The 26,614-nt window shown below is 45.4% G+C and overlaps 1 protein-coding gene across 1 annotated transcript; it reads right to left on the bottom strand.

The window, feature by feature from the left end:
• Nucleotides 1–1,233: 1,233 nt before the first annotated feature.
• Nucleotides 1,234–2,352, bottom strand: GPR173 (G protein-coupled receptor 173). Its single transcript, XM_040405803.1, has one exon. It carries the CDS (start codon nucleotides 2,350–2,352, stop codon nucleotides 1,234–1,236), a length of 1,119 nt encoding a protein of 372 aa, XP_040261737.1.
• Nucleotides 2,353–26,614: the final 24,262 nt, after the last annotated feature.

The raw sequence follows: 26,614 nt of genomic DNA, 5'->3' as shown, positions 1-26,614 counted from the left end.
TCTTGTCAGTGCAGGTCACATGACAGGATGTCCATGCAGAGTGGCCTGTTGATGCTATCGTGGCAACCACAGAGAAAGTACAATATTGTCTCACACAGTACAACCAATTATAGTACAAATATATCAATAAATATGATCCTGTACGTCTGATCATTTAATTGGCCAATACTGTGGGACTTCAAGGGGATGATCTGAGCCGGAATACTAAACACAGGCCATGGACATGGAGTGGTGACCCTCTTTGATCATGTTTAGCATGTGATTAACAATAATTCTGTCAAAAATTGTGGCCCAAACATGTAAGACCTTATAGGGGTTTTCTGAGCGTTTTATACTGATGACCTATCTTCAGGATAAGTCATCAGAATTGGATCGGTGAGGTTCCGACTCCCAAACCCCTGCCGATCAATTGTTAGAAAAGCCATGGTGCTCCCAGCTGAGTGCCCGCAGCCTCCTCCTAGGGCGGTAATGTCACATTCATCAGTCACATGATCTAGATAGCACCTCTATCCCCTTTCTAATGAATGGGGCCGAGCTGTAATACGATGACACAGCCACAATGAAGCTGGTAGGAGGCTGTGGTGCTCTATGCCTCTTCGAACAGTTGATCGGCAGGGGATGCCAGAGTCAGACCTCCACCAATCATGTACCGATGACTGATCTTTAGGATAGGTCATCAATATAAAACACTTGGAAAACCCCTTTAAAAACGTTTCATTACCTGCCTTCGTCGAAGTAGTAGAAAGAAAAACAAATTCCCTTGTGTTTTGTATCAATCAAAAGACATTAATACAAGTGATGGCGTTATAACCATGTCAATAAATATGTCCATAAACAAATACATAAATTCCCATCAGCAGCCCCCTTCCCTCCCACCAAACACACTTTGCATACCCTCCATTGCCACCCCTACCCAGCCTTCGCCCCCTTTTATGCCCTTAGCTTGAATAAAAAAAAGGAGACATCCCAAAAATTCTCACGCACCCCCAGCCCACCCACCAGCCAAGTCCTTTTGTCAATGACATCTCTATAAAAGGAACATTTCTTGGTTTGTGTTTTGTTTTAAAAAAAAGAAAGCTATAGTCTTTCAACTTGATGTTTTTTGTGTTTTCGCTGTTAACATGGTCCAAGAGATGGTCCAACCCCCTCATCATCATGCCGATCCGGCCTCTTAAATCCATATCTCCCAATCACTGAGGTTAATGTGAGGTTGGGAGCGCAACGGTTTCCCTTTTACATAACACAGTAAGGCTCCCTGGGTAACAAGGCTTTCGTCCTCCAGCAGGGGATGTGGAGCTGAAGACAGCTTTTCAGGTCTTTATTGAGTAGGAAACACATGATAGGGTTAACCCCTGCCTGAGTGAAAGTCATCCACACTGCAGTGGACAAGTAGCGATGAGGGATGCTACAGGTTTTGACGAAGACCCTCCAGTAACAGGCCACAATATAGGGTGACCAAAGCACCAAAAAGCTCAGGGTTATTCCATAAAACATCCGACCCAACCTCTTCTCACTCTTAAATTCGTCCATCCCCAGTAGGCGCCTGTTGGCAGTGTGGGTGTTTTGACGTATACCCAGCAAGGTAGGTGGCATTGGCCCCCTTCCAAATCCAGCAATCCAGTTGGCCGCCGCCTGCCCTGTAGCTCCTGGCCCATGGAATGTCCAGTTTTGGCTGATGGCTGGCACCATCTGCACAGGCTTCATCTTGCGATGGCGGTACTCGAAGAGGAGTAGTTTGGCATAGACGATATGAGTCGCGACGATGAGCACCGCCAGCATGAGCATAAATCCAAGGGTATCGTTGGCTTTGAAGTATCGATGCTCAAATATGCACTGGTCCTCTTCACGGATGAATTTGTAGGTACCCACGTCAAAGACCGGTGGAAAGGCCATAGCAACTGACAGTGTCCAGACCATGCAGATAACTGCAATGCACGTCCAAAGCGTCATTCTCTTGGAGTAGAACCGGTGATGGGCAATGGCCATGTAGCGGGTCACACTGATGCAGAAAAGCATGAATGAGGCGTGAAAGCAAAAAAGGACGGCCATGAACGCCACGACCTTGCAGCTCAGTAAGCTGTAGGCCCAGGCTGAACCATTACGGATGGAGAGTAGGACAAATGGAAAACAGGCAGATGATCTGACGGCATCGGCAAGACAGAGATCCAACAAGAAGTAGTAAGGAGCCTTGTGCAAGGAGCGGTCTTTTAGCACTAGAAGTGAAACCAGTAGGTTGCCCGCTAGACTGGCACATATAATGAAACCCAGTAACACTAGTTTCAGATGGGTTGAGATGGCTGTTGACTGGGAAAGAGAGCCAGACAGCTCCTCAGACTCACTGCCATTAGCCATGTTGGAGGCCGGCTCCAACTAGCCTTTGGTCAGCGCCTCCTTCTCCTTCTGTGCTGCTCCATTTCCAGTAACAGTGACTTTTAGGGGGGCCAGGCTTGATGGGTGTTTAAGTGGCAGGGTGGGAAACAAAAATGGGTGGGAGAAGTAGGGAAAGGGGTGAGGGTTGTATGGGGAGACCGAAACGTGGATATGACTGTAACGTATGATTATTTAGTGATAATGATGGAAAAACACAATTAGGAACGGGGGCAAGAGAGGAAAAAATAATGGTTATTAAAAGATCACAACATTTAAAAACAGAGAAAAACATTGGTTAATTACATTGGTTAAAAACATGAGACATGAGTCAAAAGTATTAAAGGGGTTTCCCAAGATTAATATTAAAAATGAAAATCAGACATCATATAGTACATGACAATACCTTTCTAACAAAGCTAGAACCAGCCCTGGACCTCACATGGATCCAGAGATCTCCACATTCATTGTTCAAATTGGTCTGTTAGATTTATTTTAAGCTGGCACCTCAGTAAGGCGTGTCCTTTCTCAGGGGCCATGTCATTTCTACTGTATCTCAGGAAGCAGTTGAAGGATGGAACTGAGCATGTGCGGCCATCTCAGCGAGATGGACGGAGAAATAAGGAAAAGAACAAACAGCAGGTGGCGATATACGGATACATTTTATTGAATAGCTCAGTGGCCGTATAAAATTTTTAATTACATGCATTTACAAAAATATTCCGATCCAGGTTCCGGTTTGAAAACTGTAGAATATTTTTTGTGGGAACAACCCCCGCATTCATATTCATCCACAGGACGCAGTCCCTTTTAATGTATATGGTGCAGGGGGTGTAACCCATGCAAGGTTGGAACTGGCTTATCAGGAAAGTGGCGGATAAATTGCTCTGAATCCCATCCACTTTCTGACACATTTATCATGGGCATCATAAATATTAATTTTATTAATTAATTCTATTACTTTTGCTAGCAAAATTGCACAACTGGTGGTTTCGGACATGCTTTTTTGTGTATGAGCCATATTTTGAGCGCTAAAGACGACTTCAGATTCCATCCTGTGAGACCAGAAATTCCTTTTACAGTAATTGCAAAAAAAGTCAAATTAAGGCCTCACGCACACGACTGTATTTTTGGTCCATGTCTGATTCCCATTTTTTGTGGCTCGCGCATAGACCCATTCATTTCTATGGAAATGAATGACCTATTCTTCAGGATAGGTCATTAATATCAGATCAGCGGGGTTCGACCAGCTGTTTGAGGAGACGTCGCGTGCAGTCTCCATTCTCTCTTCCTGCTCTCCGCTGTATGTCTATGGGACAGCAGCAGCAGACAGGAAGAGAGAAGGGAAACTGCACATGCGCACTGCGCTCTGTATCCTCAAACAGCTGATCGGCGGAGATGCTGGCTGTCGGACCCCCGCCGATCTGATATTAATTACCTATCCTGAGGATAGGTCATCAATATAAAAAGCCTGGACAACCCCTTTAAGGTAAGGAATGAATTACTAGCAGTTTGCAATGAGCTACCAGTTGGGGGTGGGCTCCTGCAAAGTCTGATACTAGCAGCACTGATTGGATAGAGTCAGACTGTGCAGGGACAAACCCCCAATTGGTAACACCCCTCTGGATCTTTATTGCAATTTATTCATAACTTCTAGCAGAAATAATAAAGGAATGGCACATCATAAGAATAGATGTTCCAGAATTGTTATTACAGCGGGTGTAGGAAGTTACTAAAACAGACATGTCAGGAAAGGGGAGAAAACTTTAAGGAACTGACCTATCAGTGCTCTGTGTTGCCTGTGGAACAACCCCTGTGAATTAATCTTTTGATCTCTACGGGGCTGACTGAACGGAATAAAAGGAGCAACTCCCGGGATATCCTCGCCACTTTATTCTTAGCGCCTGATAATCAGCTTTTCTTTAATTCCTTTCACCTTCACAGCACTTAGGCTCAGATCATTATTGCAGATGTCTGTACTATAAGACTCTGCTCGTAATGTACGTTTCTGTTCAGATAATGCATTAATACTCAAAAAGCCTTTTCTTTCTTAATAAGTTGAGTGGGTGGGAGTCACGGTCATAGACAAAGCACAGCATGCAGTGTTCCCAAGTACAATACAGGGCAGCGGACATTGACATGCAGGAGTGCAAAGGGTCTCAAGTTCAGCTTAAACCATTATGAAGTCTGTAGGTATGAACTGACTCACAGATTACAGTTATACATGCGCATGCGCATTAGATTCAACAACAGTCAGCGGGATCCATCAGGACTAGTTGGGATCTGTTTGAAACAGGCTGCATCAGAATCAGCGTGCCATTAATTAAAGGGGTGTTCCAGTTAGAAGAGTGGATAACTGTTAGAAGGAGAACAGGGATCTTGTGTCCCAGTATGAAAGGAACGGCAGGTCGCACATGTGCACTGCTCCACCAAGTACAGCGCAGACCTATAGAGCTGGAATAGGGCGGCAATGCGCATGCTCAACCTGCCACTCCATCCACACGGAGGCACGGGCCCCCGATTCTTGTCAACTTGATGATTTCACTATGCATTACAGGTAGTACTGTGCTGGGATGTCTGGTTTAATAATTACTTGCATCCCCTGTAAAATAGCAATCCTAAAGCATCTTTTCTTAGAATTCTGCATTAACCTGTCCCTCCTTTGTGCCTCCTGTAAATGTATGAGTGCATTCTCCTTGTTAAAGGGTTTGTCTTATCATAGACAATGGGGGCATATCTCTAGGATTTGCCCCCATTGTTTTATAGGTGCGGGTCCCACCGCTGGGACCCGTACCTATATCAAGAACGGATCCCCAAAGGTGGTGGAGGGCGCACTGTGCATGCGCAGCTGCCCTCTGTTCATTTTCTATGGGTCCACCGAAAATAGCCAAGTGCTGGCTCGGCTATTTCCGTCGAGCCCATAGACGTGAATGTGAGCGGTGGCCGACCATGCGTGGTGCGCTTCCATTCAATTCTATGGGGACCGCGCTTGGTGGTGGCCGGACCGGAGTCTTCTGACCACCACTTTGCGGGGCTCCATTCTTGATATAGGTGCGGGTCCCTAAGACAATGGGGGCATATCCTAGCGATATGCCCCCATCGTCTGTGATAAGACAACCCCTTTAATGGGGTTTAATAGGTCATCAGTTATTATGTCTTAGAAAACCCCTTTAATGGTGTAGCTGTGCCTTCAAAAGGTTTACTAGACATGTAGGGGCCTCATTATTAGTTCTGGTCAGGGCCCTATCTGATTTAAAATTAACCCATAATTATTCATACCCCTGGCAAATTTTGACTTAAAGTTACTTTTATTCAACCAGCAAGTAATTTTTTGACGGGAAATTACATAGGTGTCTCCCAAAAGATCATATGACGATGTACAAGAGGCATTATTGTGGAAAAAAAACATTTCTCAGCTTCTTTTTACATTTGAGAAAAAAGTGCCCAGTCCAAAATTATTCATACCCTTCTCAATAATCAATAGAAAAGCCTTTATTGGCTATTACAGCGATCAGACGCTTCCTATAATCGCAGACCAGCTTCTTGCAGGTCTCCACAGGTATTTTTGCCCATTCATCTTTAGCAATGAGCTCCAAATCTTTCAGGTTGGAGGGTCTTCTTGCCATCACCCTGATCTTTAGCTCCCTCCACAGATTCTCAATTGGATCCAAGTCTGGACTCTGGCTGGGCCTCTCCAAAACGTTAATGTTGTTGTCTGCTAACCATTTCTCCACCACTTTTGCTGTGTGTTTTGGGTCATTGTCATGCTGAAATGTCCACTGGTGCCCAAGGCCAAGTTTCTCTGCAGACTGCCTGATGTTGTCGTTGAGAATCCTCATGTATTGCTCTTTTTTCATGGTGCCGTTTACTGTGATTAGGTTCCCTCGTCCATTGGCTGAAAAACACCCCCAAAACATTAGGTTCCCACCACCATGTTTGACAGTGGGGATGGTATTCTTTGGGTTAAAAGGCTTCTCCTTTTTTACGCCAAATGAAGGAAACATCATTGTGACCAAACAATTCAATTTTTGTTTCATCTGACCATAACACAGAAGACCAGAAGTCTTCTTCTTTGCCCAGATGAGCTTTTGCAAAGGCCAAGCGAGCTTTTGTGTGCCTTATCTGGAGAAGTGGCGACCTCTTTGGTCTGCATCCGTGGAACCCAGCAGTGTGCAGTGTCCGTTGGATTGTCTGCCTTGAGACATTGCCACCAGCAGAGCCCAGATTCACCAGGGTGGCCTTGGTGGTGATCCTTGGATTCTTTTTCACCTCTCTAACTATCCTCGTGGCCAGCACAGGTGTCACTTTTGGCTTCCGACCACGTCCTCTGAGATTTTCCACAGTGCGGAACATCTTGTATTTTTTAATAATACTTTGCACTGTAGCCACTGGAACTTTAGAAATGGCCTTGTAGCCCTTTCCTGACTTGTGAGCAGCCACAATGCGCAGCCGCAGGTCCTCACTGAGCTCCTTTGTCTTAGCCATGACTGTCCACAAACCAACTGCAGAGAGCTGCTGTTTTTCACCTGTTGAGTTGATTAAAACAGCTGTTCCCAATTAATCAGGGTAATTAGGATGCTTTAGAACGGCTTGGACTATTTGGAATGGTATAAAACTTTTGATTTTCCCACAGACTGTGAGCGTTTGTGAAGGGTATGAATAATTTTGGACTGGACACTTTTTGCTCAAATGTAAATAAAAGCTGAGAAATGTTTTTTCCCCACAATAATGCCTCTTGTACATCATCTTTATTATCTTTTGGGAGACACCTATGTCATTTGCCGTCAAAATATTACTTGCTGGTTGAATAAAAGTAACTTTAAGTCAAAATTTGCCAGGGGTATGAATAATTATGGGCAGCACTGTACATGGGCATCAGTCTGTGTCTATATTACGGTCCATTTTCCTGCAGGTGCTGAGAATTATCACATCCTTTATTGTGTCGCTGACAACATTGGTCCAGAAAATAATCACTTGACCTTTTCCTTCTGTGCAAGTCTTATGGAGGTATTATTTTTGGAATAGTTTTTAGGTTGTAAAAGAGGTCAAGTGGAATTCAAATTCCTCGGCTGATTTCTTTAAAGTTATTTTTCTATCAGTTGGATATATTTTCTTATGGAAAGCAGGATAGATCTTCGGTTTTGCACTGAATCTGCCCATATAAATGTATGATAGATGAGATGGGATTGAGTGCATCTTGTCTGATGAATTCCATTATATTGTTCATTGCTTTCTATATGTAAAATGAAGCAACTATCTAAATAGTCTTTATTTTAAAAAAAAACTCCAACTACTTTGTTTCTGCAGTGTGTGTGTAAATCCTTCACCTAGCTGCTGATTCTGACATATATCCATTAGAGCGCTGCTTGTGTTTCTGACGGCTCTCTCTGCTCTCCCCCTCCCTTCTCTCACTGTTAGGGCTCATTCAGACGGCCGTATGCTGTCCGCAAAAATACTGAATGCTATCCGTTTTTTTGCGGATCCGCAAAAAAACGGATCTGCAAAAAAACGGATAGCATTCAGTATTTTTGCGGACCCATAGACTTCAATGGGGCCATGTCCTGATTTTCACGGACAAGTATAGGACATGTTTCATTTTTTTTGCGGATCCGCAAAAAAACGGATAGCATTCAGTATTTTTGCGGACAGCATACGGCCGTCTGAATGAGCCCTTAGATGTTTGTAGAGGGCAGAAAGCATCCAAGGACTGCAGCTCACAGGGAGGGAAGCACCCAAGGCAGTTTGTAGAGGGAAGGCTCAGTATCCTGGACACAAAGATCCAGCATGTATTACAGGAAGATATACTGTACTTCCACCTAAGGGCTCATGCACATGCTAGCCGCAAAAAAAAGATACGCAAAAAATACGGATGACGTCCGTGTGCATTCTGTATTTTGCAGAACGGAACAACTGGCCCCTAATAGAATAGTACTATCTTTGTCCATAATAGGACATGTTTTATATTTTTGCAGAATGCAAATACGGACATACGGAATCAGAATGCACACGGAGTAATTTTTTTTTTTTACGTTTTTTTTTTGCGGACTCATTGAAATGAATGGTTCCGCATACGGTCCGCAAAAAAAACGGAACGGACACAGAAAGGAAATACGTTCGTGTGCATGAGCCCTAAAGGGGACCTGAACCCGGACATATCCCCTTTTTTACTCAGGGAGCCCCTGATATGAGCATCGGGGCATTTAATGAGCCGCTGCTCTCCCTTGTCCTGCACTGAATCGCGCAGGGAAAGGGCTTTTTCATAAGATCTGGCGACGTACCGGGTCTCTGCTATGGGGAGGCCTCCACCTGGCAGTGAGCCCGGTGACATCACCAGCACCAATGGGCTGGCTTTAGCGCTGCCCTAGCCTGTAAAATAGGCTAGGGCAGCACTAAAGCCCGCCCATTAGTGCCTGTGACATCACTGGCAACAACCCTTTTAAGGCTTTTTGAATTAAAGAGTCATCCTATTATGATAACTTATCCTCTATTCACAGGATAGGAGATAATTGTGTGATCGGCAGGGTTATGCCTGCTCGACAATCATGAGAATGAGTGCCTATGCTCCCCTATTTAGTTACACATGCAGGCTGTCACTCCATTCAGCTGTATGGGGCTGCCAGAGATATAATTTTACAATTAGCTATAGCTATATGTCTGTGAAGGTTCTTATTCATCCAGGTCATTTAACTGCCTCGAAAGAGGTGTTAAAACAGCATTGTAAGTGGCAGGGAACAGATGTGGCACTCCTCCACCTTTATTCAAGCTTGGTTTCTCCAATGGTTGCTCCAGTTGAAGAAACCAAGCTTGAATTGAGGTGGAGGGGTTTGACATATCTTGTCTGCCACTTAGAAGCTCTGTATATGGGTATGAACTAGTTAACTGGCAGTCTTTAGCATTAGTTGCTGGGTGGTGGGCTGGTCCCGCCCCCCTGTATAGTGTGTTTCTGGTAAGTTAGTCAAGAAAGCAGTTGTAAAAGATACAGGTAGCTGCTGGTATGTAAGCCAGAAAAGCTGAAGTAGCTGAAGCATAAGCTGTGCAGGGAGATGCCATCCCTGTGAGTATAGAGGTGGCAGAAAAGTAACTGTGCTAAGAACCAACCTCTGCGGTAGAGAAAAACAGGCTTTTTTAATACAAGGTTGAGGACCATTTAAAAGGGACAGTGCTTGGACAAAAAAGTCAGTGAAAAGTAACATACGTTTATGGCTATAGACTTCACTGCCCGTGGTGTGGGTTATATTACTTCAGGTGCCCACCACACCACTGAGATGGACCATCCACCCGATCTAGAACTGGACCCCGCAGATGGGCATTGAAATATTAGGAGAAATTGCACATCTTTGATCAATTGGGGATATTGCTTGTATCTACAGAAAGAGACCCAGGGATAGCCACCCTTATACACAGGCTTTGGGAAAATCCTTCCATGTGATATATCTGAGGATACTTGTATCTGTACTGTGCTACCCATCATTTGCGCAGAGACCAAGCCTGGTCATTTGACTCCATATCTGTTCTGTTTTCCTGCCCTGAACCCTTCTGCTCATCCAACACCAAGGGCACCCCATCCACCACCAGGCAGGAAACCTGTCACGAACCAGCGGGTGTGAACCCACTGTACCACATGTCCTACCTCCTCTAAGGGCGTTGCCTAAGTGAACCCCTGATCGTGGGGATAGACTTTCCTAAAGGGAACACCAGGTCACTACCTCTTCAGGAGGATAGGCACACAAAGCAGCTGGTCCAGCCGGACCAGAGGTACTGGCGTCGCCAACAGGCTGAGTCGTTACCAGGAGCAACAGTGCAGGACCGAAGGATCAGGCAGAGGCAAAGTCAGACAGGCAATAGGTCAGGGCAGGCAGCACAGGTACAGGTCAGGCAATCCTGGTCGACAACAGGAGATTCCATGCAAGCAGGAAGGGATCAAACAGGCAGCAGAGTCCAGGAACACAAGTACGAGTCAGGAACACAAGCAGGTATAAGGAACCTTAGCAGGACACAAGGACCTTGACTCTGAGGCATCTCGGAAGGAGGGCTAGGTATGGTTGGAGAGGTCACATGATCCAACCCAAAAAACACAGGAAGTGACTCACTCCGGCCCTTAAGGAAATGCTGCATGAAACACGTCGCCCGGGACCACGGCAGTAAGCAGGGGAACAGCAGCGCACAGCACCCACTGTTACAAGAGCCCTTATAGGAAGAAGGGTTACGCATTTCTCATCATTGCACGTGTGGCCTGGGGGTTTCAATGAAACGGGCAACAGTCACGTTAATGACTACAACCACCCTCACTGACACCACTCCCATCCTCTCCACCGTCCCTCTGTGGGCTGGCATGCCACACCCCTATGTCTCCGCACTATGCATGATGGCAGTGGGCGCGCTCCAGCCCTCCTGCAAACTTTGAGGCCGTCAATTTGAATTCCATCTGGGCAGAGTTGGGAGGTTCACATATCACATCGGGTTCGGCCAACATACATCTAATGTGTGGCCAGCTCTAGAAATAATCAAAGGCTGTGATCGTTGCCTAGCATAATTCATATACAGTGATTAGAAGGACAATCCCATTTGGGGGAAATAATGGGAATTTAGGTCAGCAGATTGGAAACAATTTTCCTGTCCATAACCTAGTAAAATATTCTGTGTAGAAATAGCCAAATCAGACGCACATCTCGATAATTATGAAGACGCCAATCGGATTGCGTCCAAAATCAGAGCATGTACCTTACCAGCCCATGAAAGCCAAGGGGCTTTGGTTTCCTCATTATGCAATTATTTCTCCTGCTGACTATAAGTGGATTAAAACAGCTTGCTTTTGTCTCTTTTGAAATTCATGTACGTTGCTTTTATGTGTACTGCGGGTCTGCTGCATGTGATGTCTTCCAGAATAAATAAGCATTCACCTGCAATGACTGCAGGAGCTAGAATCAGGGGTGCACCACCAATGAGGCCAGGTGAGGCGATTGCCTCAGGCGGCAAGACCCAGAGACAAGTGGGGGCGGTGGCAGGGCTGTGGGAATATCTCTCTATATTCAACTGTATCACAGTATGCCTTAAAGGGTTTCTGTCAGCAGGGAATTAGTTATTAACCTGGCTGACATTAGTGATGTACTAATGTCAGCAGAACATAACTATATTAGTGCCATCTCACGGCATGCCGCCGTTATTGAGAAAAAATACATTTTATATTATGCAAATGAGCCTCTAAGAGCAGGGGGGGGGGGGCGTTGTTCCTGCTCCTAGAGGCTTCGTTTTCCCACCTCTGGCCACGCCCTGCTACACTTGATTGACAGGTCCAGGCAGCGCTGGTCTCCTCTTGCCAGCCCTGTCTGCCGTGGAAATCTCGCGCCTGTGCCGTCCAGTTTAGTATTCCGCGCAGGAGTGAGTGAAGCTGTCAGTCGAGCGAGCGTCCTTCACTCACTGCGCCTGCGCCGAATACTGAACGGGATGGCTCAGGCACGAGATATCCACGGCAGACAGGGCTGGAGGACCAGCGCTGCCTGACCCTGTCAATCAAGTGTAGCAGGGCGTGGCCAGAGGTGGGAGAACGGAGCCTCTAGGAGCAGAAGCAACACCCCCCCCGCTCCTAGAGGCTCATTTGCATATTATAAAAGTTATTTTTTCTCAATAACGGCGGCACGCAGTGAGATGGCACTAATATAGTTATGTTCTGCTGACATTAGTACATCACTAATGTCAGCCAGGTTAATAACCATTTCCCTGCTGACAGAAACCCTTTAACCATTTCAGGCCCGAAGGGGTTATTTTTTTGTCATTTTCGTTTTGCGCTCCCTGCCTTCCCAGAACCATAACTTTTTTTATTTTTTCTGTTCACATAGCCATATGAGGGCTTGATTTCTGCGGGACAAGTTGTACTTTCCAACCCCACCATTTAATATTGCATATGATGTAGTGGGAATCCTGAAAAAAAATTCCAAATGGGGTGAAATTGCAAAAAAAAAAAAGCAATTCCACCACAGTCTTACGGGTTTTTTATTTACGACGTTCGATGTACGATAAAACTGATCGGTTACTTTTATTCTACAGGTTAGTACAAATTCGGGCGCTATCTTATATGCATAGTTTTTATTGCGTTTTGATAGTGATAAAAAAATAAAAAAGTGGGAAAAAATCTGTTTTTTATTTTTTGGTTGCCATATTTTGACCCCTATAACTTTTTGGTAATTATGTGTACGGAGCTGTATGGGGGATCATTTTTTGCGGGGCGATCTGAACTCTTCATTCTGGGGTGTGTATGACTTTTTGATCACTTTTTATTAAATTTTTTTGTAGAAAATGAAGCGACCAAAAACAGCGAATCAGCCATTTGGACGAATTTTTCAGTTTTGCTGTTTGCCATATGGGGAATATATTTTAATATTTTTATACTATGGCCGTTTTCGCACATCGCGACACCCATGATGTGTATTTAAAAAAAAAAAAAATTTGTTCTTTTATTTTTATTTTGGGATAAGGGGGGTGATTTGAATTTTTATGTTTTTGTTTTTTTTAACGCATGCGCACTTCGCTCGACAATGCCATTACCTGTAGTCCGCACGGGCGCAGACTACAGTGTGTAGTGCACACGCGCAGGATTTCAAACAGGCTCAGGGATTACGTCAGCGCGCCGGCTCTTGAATATATTATATTAGAGGCGGCGCTGGACTCAGGACGGTGGCGCTGGGCACCGTACCGAGGGATGCGGCTGGGCACCAAGTTAGGAAAGGACATTCCCTTGGGCACCTTATGTAAGTCATTAGCATATCACTAAAATCGATTTTATTAAAAATAAATCAAGACTATTAGTTAATAAGGGCATCATTTAATACAGCTCAGGGAGACTTACAAGTAGCTATGTTTTTCTGTAGGGGGTAAAATGTGGTGACAGAATCCCTTATCACTTTGATAAAAATTTTGCTATAATGACAGACTGATTGTTAACCCTTGTAGATCAGAAATGGCTGAACATTTTTAATAAAGGCCAATTGAAAAAAAAAACTGTTTTAACCCAAAATGAGTGAAAAGAAATTGTAAAAATAATGCTCCAGAAGTTGTCCATAGGCTTTAACTCAGCCTCTGGAGGGCATATAGAAAGACGCTGTTTTATATACAGGTATTGTCATAAGGTGGGAGCCGTGTTCAATAGGCATGTAAATCTACCATTAGTTGCATCCTAAACTACTGTATGTGGTAACATGGGTTATATCAGTAATGAATGCTAAGGCCGGCCGTGCGTACTAGGTGTTGGCTGGACACTCCTTTGCCTGCAGCTATCTCTTTCAAACTCAGATCGTCAGCCTTATCGTCAGGCGGACACCAAAACGCTGCAACCAGCCTCCAGAGCGGAATGGAGGCTGAACGGAGCCAAACTGATGCATTCCGAGCGGATCCTTATCCATTCAGAATGCATTGGGGCTGAACTGATCCGTTTTGGGCCGCTTGTGAGAGCCTTGAAACGGATCTCACAAGCGGACCCAGAAACGGCAGTGTGAAAGTAGCCTTAGATTCATGCTGGCAGTATCAGCAGACATTTATTTAATGTATATGCCAGATACGGTAGGTTATTTGTGAATAAAATCAAAATTAATGTTCTTATCAGCAAATGATAGGCTCCAAATTAGCATCTTGCAGTAACAATTGTGGAGCATCTATTCTTATGACTCTGTTGCTCAATTCCTCTATTATTCCTACTAGAAGTTTATGAATAACTTGCCAGCAAGATGGGTGTTACCTGTTGTCCCTGCACAGTCTAATACTATCCAATCAGTGCTGCCAGTGTCAGTAACACCCAGTTGGACCTTCATTGCAGACTGCTGGCAATTCATATATATCTTCTAGCAGGAATAATAAAGGAATGGCACAACACAGAGTCATAAGAATAGATGCTCCAGAATTGTTATTACAGGGGGGAATGCAAGTAGTCACTAAAACAGAGGCATTTTCATACTGGCACATATAAGGGGCATTATTTGTACTGGCACACATTGTAAGGGGACATTTTTGTACTGGCACATGTTATAAAGGACATTTTTTGAAATGGCATACATTATAACTGGACATTTCTTGTACTGGCACACATTTTGAGGGGACATTTTTTGTACTGGCACACGTTATAAGGGAAAAAATTTTAACTGACACATTATAAGGGGGTATTTTTTGTACTGGCACACACTATAAGGGGGCATTTTTGTACTGGCACACATTATAAGGGGGTATTTATTGTACTTGCACACATTATAAGAGGCACTTTTTGTACTGACACACATTATAAGGGGACATTTTTTGTACTGGAACACATTATAAGGGGGTATTTTTGTACTAGCACACATTATAGGGGGGCATTGTTGATCTGGCATACATAATAAGGTGGTATTTTTATACTGGCACACATTATAAGGGTATTTTTTGTACTGTCACTGATTAGAAGGGGTATTTTTGTACTGGCACATATTATAAGGAGATATATTTTTACTGGCACACATTATAAGGTGGGTTTTTTGTACTGGCACACACTATAAGGTGGCATGTTTTTTTCTACTGGCACACATTATATGGGGAGTTTTTACTTCTGGTGGGCTTTATTACTTCCAGTGGACTATGGGGCACATGATTACTAGTATGGGCACTATGAAGGCAGTATTACTTCTGGGGCACAGTGGGGGGCATTCTTACCATTAGGGGCACTGTTAACACTAAGTGCACTCTGGCAGAGAATTATTTCTATTAGTGGGACTTTTGGGAGCACTGTTACTGTAGGGGACACAATGGGGGACACTGTTTGTTGGTACAGTAATTTTTTAGGGCACTGTGTGGCAATAATTACTGAAGGGTGTACTATCTGTGTGGTAATAGTATTTTCAGGGGGACGGTTTCTGCAGTATAGTACTGGGAAACACAGCGGGCACATTATTGGGGGTGGCAGGATGGGGTGTTCAGAAGGTGGGGAGGATGATGGAAAAGTAGGAAACTAAGTCTACTTTCACATCAGTGTTTTGGCAGTCCGGTTTTGTGATCCGGCAGAGGATCTCAAAACCGGGCCAAAACGGTTCAGTTTAGGGCCAATGTATTGTGAATGGGGTATGCTCTGTGCAGGAATCATCAGTATAGCATAGCATTTGGTTAGTGACCAGACACAAAACCACTGCAAGCTGCGGTTTTGTGTCCGATCATCGAAATGGAACAAACTGGATCTTTCACTGAAAACAATGTAAGTCAATGGTGCCGGATCTGTTTTTTTTAAAGATCCTAAAACAATCGGATCTGTCACCCATTGACTTACATTGTTTTTAGTGATGGATCCGGTTTGTTCCATTTTGATTTAACACAACCGCATCCTACCGGAACGGATGCATCCTGATGTGTTAAATCAAACAGAACCGTTTTGGTCCGGTTTTCAGATCCTTTGCTGGATCTCAAAACCAAAAACCAAAGCGCAGATGTGAAAGTAGCCTAAGATGTGTATGTGTGTGTGCGCCAAACTCTGCAGAGACAAGAAATGGCTGAAAGACAATAGAGAGGTGTGGAGTACTGGTGGTCCACCGTTTTTGATACCTCCTGGCGAAAAAACAAGACCTCAAGTGGTTGGAGACAATTCTGTTTATTTATGTATATGTGACAACGCGTTTCGGAGCAGATAAACACTCGTTTTTCAAGTCTAAAGGAGTGTTTATCTACTCCAAAACGCGGGGGCACTGTCTCCAACCACTTAAGGTCGTGTTATTGCGCCAGGAGGTATCAAAAACGGTGGACCACCAATACTCCACACCTCTCTATTGTCTCTTATCACTCCTCCAGGAGGACTGGCAACTCCACAAGTGAGGAGCGAACGATTCCGGCCGCACCGACCACGATTTAAACATACGCCTACACTAGTGTTGTGCCTATGCTTGCACAACACAAAAAGGTGAGCATAATCATTACCTCTTTTGAAACAAATTCACTAAAAAACGACTACCCTGAGAGCGCCTCTCCCTCTCTTGCCACATAAGAAATGGCTGAAAGAAATCATCATGGCGGTCTGGTCCGAATGGAGAACATGAGGAAAGAGAACGTCTACAATCAGAGGAGATGTAAGAGGTATGTGGTGCTGTATTACCCTGCAGGTTTTGTAGCGCTGTATGTAATGTTTTCCAAGTGTGTCTTCAACAGTAGGGGTGGAGGGAAGGGGTTAGGTTGAGAATTTGCCATGGGGGGCATCATTTCAGTTTTCACCTCAGGCAGCAGAAAGGTGCACCCCTGCTTGGTTCTTATTGGATAATTGCTATAAAATCCAGTGATTGAGCTGGGAGGGGAAAGAGCAAGTGGGTAACATGAGGGCAGCAACTGTATAACCCTGGGAGTGCCAGCTACACAGTACCATCTTTCTACCAAATGGTAGGAAAGCTGCAGGAAATTTGAAATGGCGGTGTGCTCCTATTCACTTCTACGGGGAGAGGACTTGGTGGCTGGACCAAGGAAAACCTGGGGTCCTCCGGCCACCAACTTCCCCCGCTCCGTTCTCGGTGGGACCCACACCCATCAGACAATGGGGGCATATCCTTGCAATATGCCCCCATTGTCTGAGATGGGAATGCCCCTTTAAGGAATTCTGATTTAGCAGAAGGGTGTCTTCTTCAGGATCCTTATCTCTTGGCCAGAGCTGTTACAAACAGCGTCCCAGGCTCTGGGGAACCTGTCCTATATCACACAGAAGGCTGACTTGATTGACCACCGTGTATGTATAATGGTGGCGCTGCGAGGAAATTGAGCAGCGGGTTCACATCATCGTTTAGCTTTTCGTTCTTCTGATGCATCAGAAGAACAGAAAAAAAACTATCGTTTTAGCCATTCCGTCAGAGATCCTTTTTTTTTTAGATGGAAAAAATAATAATCCTGCGTTAAGTACTTTTTTTTTCGTCTAAAAAAATGTATCTCAGGTGGAAATGGCTAAAAGGATGCCAAATGTCATAACTGACGCCCAGGATTCATTTTTATTTTTCTGTTCTTCTTACAGATCTGAAGAACGAAAAATAACTGTGATGTGAACTTCCCCGAAAAAGTACCTTTTGCAGGAATTTTTCTTCCGTCAAAAATAACTGATCTCTGACGGAACTGACACAAACGAATGCAAACTGATCATAACTTGAAAGCTAAATGGTGATGTGAACCCGGCCTGGTGTTCCCACAGATTACAGCTGATCGCTGGGGTTCCGGCAAGAAAGGTTTGGTTGTTGCCTAAATAATATTTGACATTTTACATGGCATCTGTCAGCAGTTTTGTACCTATGACACTGGATGACCTGTTACATCTGCCCTTGTTAGCTGAAGGCATCTGTGTTGGTCCTATGTTCATATGTGCCCGCATTGCTGAGAAAAATTATTTTTTTATATATGCAAACGAGCTTCTAGGAGCAATGGGGGCGTTGCCGTTACACCTAGAGACTGTGCTCTCTATGCAGCTGCCGCATCCTCTGCACTTTGACAGGTCCAGGCGTTATGATGTTTTTACTACCTGGTCCTGTCAATTAAAGTGCAGTTGCAGATAGCAGAGCCTCTCGGTGTAACGGCAACGCCCCCTTTGCTCCTAGAGGCTCATTTGCATATATTAAAACATTTTTCTCAGCAGTTTGGGTCAGCCAGTTTCATAGGTACAAATCTGCTGACAGATGCCCTTTAAAGCTGAAATAGCTAAAATATATACTGTAGATTAGATAGATAGATAGATAGATAGATAGATAGAAGAGATAGATATGAGAGAGAGAGATATGAGATAGATAGTTACGGTAGACAGACAGATATATATAAGATAAATTGATAGATATGAGATAGATAGATAGATAGATAGATAGATAGATAATGAGAGATTGATAGATATTAGATAGAATAATAGAAAGATAGATACTGTAAATAGTCAGATAGATAGATAAATAATAACATAAGCAGCACTGCAGAGCCAAAGTAGAATAGGGTGCTAGCAGATGTTGGAGCGATCCAATCTCCCAAAAATTGTAGATAAAAGATAAATATTCCACGGCACTCCAGACGAAGTAAAAATGAATGTGACTTTAATTCACCAACGCAATGTTTCGGTCCACACACTGGAACCTTCCTCAAGCAGTGACTGCCCTTCCTTAAGTAGTGACTGCCCTTCCTCAAGTAGTGACTGCCCTTCCTCAAGCAGTGACTGCCCTTCCTCAAGCAGTGACTGCCCTTCCTCAAGCAGTGACTGCCCTTCCTCAAATAGTGACTGCCCTTCCTCAAGCAGTGACTGCCCTTCCTCAAGCAGTGGCTGCCCTTCCTCAAGCAGTGACTGCCCTTCCTCAAGAAGTGACTGCCCTTCCTCAAGCAGTGACTGCCCTTCCGCAAGCAGTGACTGCCCTTCCGTAAGCAGTGACTGCCCTTCCTCAAGTAGTGACTGCCCTTCCTCAAGCAGTGACTGCCCTTCCTCAAGAAGTGACTGCCCTTCCTCAAGCAGTGACTGCCCTTCCTCAAGCAGTGACTGCCCTTCCTCAAGCAGTGACTGCCCTTCCTCAAATAGTGACTGCCCTTCCTCAAGCAGTGACTGCCCTTCCTCAAGCAGTGGCTGCCCTTCCTCAAGCAGTGACTGCCCTTCCTCAAGAAGTGACTGCCCTTCCTCAAGCAGTGACTGCCCTTCCGCAAGCAGTGACTGCCCTTCCGTAAGCAGTGACTGCCCTTCCTCAAGTAGTGACTGCCCTTCCTCAAGCAGTGACTGCCCTTCCGTAAGCAGTGACTGCCCTTCCTCAAGTAGTGACTGCCCTTCCTCAAGCAGTGACTGCCCTTCCTCAAGAAGTGACTGCCCTTCCTCAAGCAGTGACTGCCCTTCCGCAAGCAGTGACTGCCCTTCCGCAAGCAGTGACTGCCCTTCCGTAAGCAGTGACTGCCCTTCCTCAAGTAGTGACTGCCCTTCCTCAAGCAGTGACTGCCCTTCCTCAAGAAGTGACTGCCCTTCCTCAAGCAGTGACTGCCCTTCCTCAAGCAGTGACTGCCCTTCCTCAAGCAGTGACTGCCCTTCCTCAAATAGTGACTGCCCTTCCTCAAGCAGTGACTGCCCTTCCTCAAGCAGTGGCTGCCCTTCCTCAAGCAGTGACTGCCCTTCCTCAAGAAGTGACTGCCCTTCCTCAAGCAGTGACTGCCCTTCCGCAAGCAGTGACTGCCCTTCCGTAAGCAGTGACTGCCCTTCCTCAAGTAGTGACTGCCCTTCCTCAAGCAGTGACTGCCCTTCCTCAAGCAGTGGCTGCCCTTCCTCAAGCAGTGACTGCCCTTCCTCAAGAAGTGACTGCCCTTCCTCAAGCAGTGACTGCCCTTCCGCAAGCAGTGACTGCCCTTCCGTAAGCAGTGACTGCCCTTCCTCAAGTAGTGACTGCCCTTCCTCAAGCAGTGACTGCCCTTCCTCAAGAAGTGACTGCCCTTCCTCAAGCAGTGACTGCTCTTCCTCAAGTAGTGACTGCCCTTCCTCAAGCAGTGACTGCCCTTCCTCAAGTAGTGACTGCCCTTCCTCAAGTAGTGACTGCCCTTCCTCAAGCAGTGACTGCCCTTCCTCAAGCAGTGACTGCCCTTCCTCAAGCAATGACTGCCCTTCCTCAAGCAGTGACTGCCCTTCCGTAAGCAGTGACTGCCCTTCCTCAAGTAGTGACTGCCCTTCCTCAAGTAGTGACTGCCCTTCCTCAAGTAGTGACTGCCCTTCCTCAAGCAGTAACTGCCCTTCCTCAAGTAGTGACTGCCCTTCCTCAAGTAGTGACTGCCCTTCCTCAAGTAGTGACTGCCCTTCCTCAAGTAGTGACTGCCCTTCCTCAAGTAGTGACTGTTTGAGGAAGGTTCCAGTGTGTGGACCGAAACGTTCCTTGGTGAATTAAAGTCACATTCATTTTTCCTTAGTCTGGAGTGCCGTGGAATATTTCTTTTTTCTCTAGATACATAGATAGATATGAGATAAATTGATAGATATTAGATAGATAGAATAATAGAAAGGTAGATAGTCAGATAGATAGATAGTTAGTTAGAAAAGTTTATAAATTTTGAGCCATTACCAGCTCTTTTAACATCTTAAAAAGGCCATGGGTACCAACAGCTGATCGGCAGTGGTCCTGGGTGTCGGACTCCCATCGATCAGATACTGATGTCCTATCCAGAGGATTGGTCATCCCCTTTAAACCTAGAGTCATCCCCTTTAAACCTAGAGTAGTATGCAGATTTTTTGCTTGCTATCCCAACCCTCCGGAGCAGTATTTCACAGTAAGCAGTCATTTACTTCCAATGTGTCATTCGTGCAGTATTGATCGCGGCTCATGGCTGATTGACTGCTCTGGGCTGCTGCGCCTTTCCACTTTCTATGTAAACAAACCGCGACCCTTCACGCGTGATGTGTCTGCATTTAGTCGTCTCGAAATGCGCTAGGTGCCCACTGCATTCAGTGGCATCCTAAGAGAATGAGCCAAAGAGTGGCCTCATCACCATAGTTTTTTTTTTATGTATAGGGAGATTTATCAAACCTGGTGTAAAGTAGAATTGGTTTAGTTGCCCCTGGCAACCAATCAGATTCCACCTTTCATTTTTCAGAGCTCCTTTGGAAAATAAAAGGTGGAATCTGATTGGTTGCCATGACACTAACTTGGTAAACCACATAGACCCCATTATAATTAATTTGATGCGTCAGGCGCCATCTGTCCTATGCCAGAACAGATAACTGCTATTGCGCCATAGATGTGAACACCTACCTACAGCTTCTACCTATCCCACCTCTGTGACCCATAGTCTTGTGATAATCTATTTTATATTTACGATTCTGAATTATCAAATGCCTAGAATTTTAAGTTTTGCGCCCCACTCTTTATTAATGGGGTCAGGCTGATCCCTTTGCTTGGTTTCATACATCAGGGTATTATGGAAGGAAAATGTACTTACAGTATGATTGTGGGGGTCGAGCTCAGCGTGATGTATGGGAAGTGAGTAGGGTTGACCTATTTAAGACTTGTCGCCATAAGTGTTTACGGATAATCCCGTATAACGGAGGTCCCGGGCCCTGTTTTAAAGGGGTTTTCCGGGATTTTAATATCAATGACCTATCCTCAGGAGAGGTCGTCAATATCAGATCGGCGGGGATCCGACACCTGGCACCCCCGCCAATCAGCTGGATGAAGAGGAGGGCGCGCTCGCGTCCTTCATTGTTTACCGTCTCGCCCTCGACATCGCAACGGTGGACAGGTGTAATTACAAGTCGTCCCATACACTTCTACGGGACGGCTTGTTCCTAGTCAAGTGTATACTACAGAGCCATCCCATAGAAGTGAAGGGAACGGCTTGTAATTACACCTGCTCACAGCTGCGTGGCCTTCTCTTCAACCAGTTGATCAGCGAGGGTGCCGGGTGTCGGACCCCCACCAATCTGATATTGATGAGCAATCCTGAGGATAGGACACCAGTGTTAAAACCCAGAAAACCCCTTTAAAGGGCATCTGTCAGCAGTTTTGTACCTATAAGCTTGGCAGCTGGAGGCATCGGTGTTGGTCCCATGTTCATATGTGCCAGCATTGCTGAGAAAAATGATGTTTTAATATATGCAAATGAGCCTCTAGGAGCAACGGGGGCGTTACCATTACACCTAGAGGCTCTGCCCTCTCTGCAACTGCAGCATCCTCTGCACTTTGATTGGGCCAAGTAGTAAAAACACCATCACGCCTGACCCTGTCAATCAAAGTGCAGAGGGCGCGGCAGTTGCAGAGAAAGCAGAGCCTCTAAGGCTATTTTCACACTAGCAGCAGGGGACTCCGGCAGGCTGTTCCAGCAGGTGAACAGCCTGTCGGATCAGTCCTGCCGCTAGTTCACGTGTGCCCCCGGACTGCCGCTGGGCGTGCACTGCCATGCTGCTGCCGGAACTCCGCCCCCTGTCCCCATTATAGTCAATGGGGACGCAGCGGCAGTCCGGGGGCACACGTGAACTAGCTGCAGGACGGATACGACAGGCTGTTTACCTGCCGGAACAGCCTGCCGGAGTCCCCTGCTGCTAGTACCCTAAGTGTAACGGCAACACCCCTGTTGCTCCTAGAGGCTCATTTGCATATATTAAAACATAATTTTCCTCAGCAATGGGGCACATGTGAACATGGGACCAACACAGATGTCTTCAGCTGCCAAGCGCACATGTAACAGGTCAGCCAGTTTCATGGCTACAAAACTGCTGACAGATGCCCTTTAAGGCATCCTGGACAGACCAAATTTGCCAGGGCTTTCTCTGAAAATTAGAGACAGTCCATGAAAATTTGGGACTGTGATAACTATGGCATCCCTATAGATTCCATCATGGCTGCCAAAGTTGCTTGTATCCCCATATCCATTACTACTGCTGGGAGACCAGAATTGAATAGATGGCCTTTTTTTTATCCAGGATTACAAAAACATAGCAGATTTCTTCCAGATACAGCACCACACTTGTCCTGGTATTACAGTTCAGCTCCATAGCTGATATACCCTGTGAATAGGTGTGGGGCTGTTTTAAGAAGGTGGTGGGAACCCGTGTAAGACCTGGCACCATATTGGGACCCATTCTAATCTTGGCTACAGACCCCATCTCTACGGGGATCCAAAAATGGCCTAATTTGCCAAATATGTCTGAGACACACGCCTTGTTGACCATAGCTATGGGCATCAAGTTGGGTTTCTCTTGGTAGTCCACCACAGAGAGGAATGCTCATGGAGAAATGCCAGAGAGGAGGTTGTGCCCAGTGGTCCAGAGACTGAATTATGCCATTGACCATCCTGTTATGAGAATCGGTCATACACATAAGCCTTTGTCAATGTGAAGTAAAGCAAATGACCAGTTAAAGTCTATACCTCCCAGTCCCCGATCCTCTTTTGGTATTACCTTGTATTTTCATTCAGTTTATATAATGCAAATTATTGGACAATGGGGGGTGTAGCTCGAAACTCCTGTCCTCCAATGCCAAACATGTACCAGGGTCCCACACCTACCACGTGCACAATGGTGGACATACCTTATGGGCAGTTGGACCGGGGCCTGTATGTAGGGGGACCCGCTTCTACAATAAAAGGCTGATGATTATGAATGAACCATCATACAAACATGGCGAACAGATTAGCAACATTTTTTTGTTTGTGATCACGTTGGCAAAAATATCATTGGTTGCCGGCAGCACATTGCCCCATGTAGACAGGGATGCGCCGCCGACAAAAAAGGATCGGCACGTGCATGGTCGATGATTGCTCCATGTAAATGGAGCTAAACAAGTGCCGATCGACGTGCTTAAAAAGTTTGTGCCCTATGGCCAAAACAATCCCTGCCGTAGTATCTAATTTTATTATGGTGCATGTACCAACTATGATGTCATCAAGATAAAGTCTGCATGTGATGTCATCAAATTATCATTAACTAGGGCAATGGGATTATAATATAGCAAAATGGGTAATAGATTGGTAATAAATGCCCACAAAATAATGTGTCATTGGTTCCAGTAGTACTGATGGGCTGTATTGTTATTGTAAAGTAATGGTTCAGCCCACAATATGGCCGCCCCCACTACATTATCACTGTTATTTTGATTAATATTATCTCTATTATTGTATATGCTGGAATAATGTATATTAAGATTATTTATTATATATTATTATATTTTTTGTAGATTTAGTTTATATTCTTTTTAAGAATTTTTTGTATTTTTATTATATATATATATATATGTAAAAAAGGCCAAGGCAGCACTCAAATATACGTGAAAAAAAGGGTATTTTATTCACCCATGTGGTAACAGCAACGTTTCAGCTCACTCCATGGAGCCTTTGTCAAGCCAAAAAAAAAATATAATTTCTGTCCCCGATCCCTAAAACGAACCCCAACGGCTGATAACAGGGAACACTAGTTTCTATTCAAGTGTGTAATTTAGCGCCCCTTTAAGAGGGTGTTTATGGTGGTTGGGAAAATACAAGAAACAGGAAAACATATTCTATGGATGACGATAACCGGCCACAGGAATAAGTAGCCATACCTACTGTCCCCTGCAGCATCCCTGGCATATACCCGGCCCAGCTGTCAGTGCTATGTCCTCTCCGTAATATAGAGCGGGGAGAAGCCTGTCAGATGCCCTCTAGCTTTGGCATAAGTTTTATTAGCACTCGCGAGGAACAAAGAGCATTTTTGGAGGTGGCTGAAAGAGACAACCCCGGCAGCCACAATTCTGCAGCCTAGAGGGTTAATCGCTCACCCCCGTGGCATATTGCTGCGTGCCTATTTGCAGGGATGCTGCAAACGGAGGCGAAGAGCAGGTTCCTATGCGTGATATCATTCAGGTTGGCATCACAATGGAGGCCTCAGCCCTCTGCTGGGTTTATTAGCCCTCACTGGGCCCGTATACCATGCGTCCGGATGCCACACACATGTTCGCCAGCAAATCTGCTACGTGTCTCAGGCCTCCTGGCATAGAAAGGGTGAAGTCTAGTGCAGTATCCAGACTTCCAGATACAATCGGAAGGATTTGATTTAGGTGGTAATGGTCGGGTCTCTATTCTAATATCAACGTGATCCTCATAGGACGTGAAGGAAGACGAGACCCTCGGAGATACAAAGAGTATAGAATAGATAAAGCAGGGGAGAGAAAAGGATGGAGAGACACCGGTGGGGGAGGGGTGCACAGGAATACGGAGCAGTGCTGGGATAGGAGCAATCAATGTCAATACAAGAGATGGAAGCTGAAGGAGATGCCACCTAGACCTTATATCATGCGGCGAGACGTATAGATTGATGGGTGACAGACACAGGGACGGGAACAGCCTGTCCCTCCTGACCCCTTTTTGGTATGGCAGGACAAGACAGGGGCCATTCCTAACCTTACCTGTTTGGTTGCTGGGTCCCAATGGTACCCCAGCCAGAGACCGTAGATGGAGGGGCACCAGGAAGCTGTAGATTAGGGGTGCCCGTCTGATTTTTCCTTCCAGGCCACTCCAGCGAAAGGGAACCAGCCATCTTCTACATGGTGGGGAGGGGGAGGCAGGGAGCGAAGGATGGAGATGAAGAAGGAAAGGGGGGGCTGATTGGAGAGGGGGGGAGGTATCCGCCTCTAGTTGCCATGGATACAGGAGCCGGATGACTTGTCGGCTCCGGATGTTCGCAGGGATACAGCTCCATCCCTCCCCTGCACTGTTCTGACATCATTAAAGCACAGAAAGGCTACTCCTTGGTCCCAGCATACAGGAGACTCCATTAATCTGTCTCTGGAAGACTGTAGGAGGAGGTGTAGGTTATGTGCAAGGATCCTCCAGGAATCCACCATCCCTGCTGCCCACTTTCCTTCAAGAGACTTTCATGCCAGATACCTGCAGAGCATCATGCATCACTGCATGAAAACCTACAGCACTAAATCCCTGCAGAGCATCGCCACAGAATATTTGATGGGAATGACACCTCTTTAGCTGTTCGTCTGCAGGACATCTACAGTCATTGCTGTGAACAGCTGTAGGAGATATCTGAGCAGGCTTCTCTTTGCTTGGACTCTGGGGGATATCTTACTATGATGGATTTTGGACTGGTCAATCCAGGCTCCTGCACAGGCCTCCCACAGAACGGAGACACAGAGATATTCACCCTAGAGACAGAGAACTTAACCCCACCCAAAGGGGTTTTTATATTTCAAAGCATGTTTATGTTACATGCCATCTTATGGGAGTCACATCTAAAATATAGGTTTGACACAATGATGACAGTAAATATATGGTACAAAGTCACAATTATTGTATATCAACTGGGTGCAATACTTCATTTCCCCTGTGGTGGCGCTGCAGGGAAGTGAAGCACCTACTGCTGGGTTCTTCCACTCTTTACAGACGATCACTGAGGGATCAGCAAAAAAAAGTGTTCCTTTTTTCATGGCACTGAGGTGGGACTTTTGTAGAGACTTGAATTCAAGAATGGGCATGTTTCTAATGGGCAGGGTTTTTACGTTGCAGACTTGGACACTTTACATGGCACTTTTGCTTTGTTCCCTTTCTCCCCAGGCCATGTTTGGCAATTCTCCTTCTACCCCCACTTTACCGAAAGACAAAAATGAATGTTCACGCAAGCTGAACATGGGGAAATCAGGACTGATAGCTGATACATTCAGCTAATAGTCATCTAATGTCTTGGGTCTTCTTAATAATACCGCCAAGTGCCTTCTCCTCTGCCAGCCGTGCGTGCAGTTAGCATTTTACCAGTTATCGAAATACAATGATGACAAAGAAGCCTCATTTATGCTTGACTCATACGTAC

The sequence above is a fragment of the Bufo bufo genome, chromosome 8, assembly GCF_905171765.1.
Source record: "Bufo bufo chromosome 8, aBufBuf1.1, whole genome shotgun sequence".
Classification (NCBI taxonomy): Eukaryota; Metazoa; Chordata; class Amphibia; order Anura; family Bufonidae; genus Bufo; species Bufo bufo.
The sequence above is the reverse complement of the archived record's forward strand: the minus strand, read 5'-3'. Positions and strand labels throughout refer to the sequence as shown.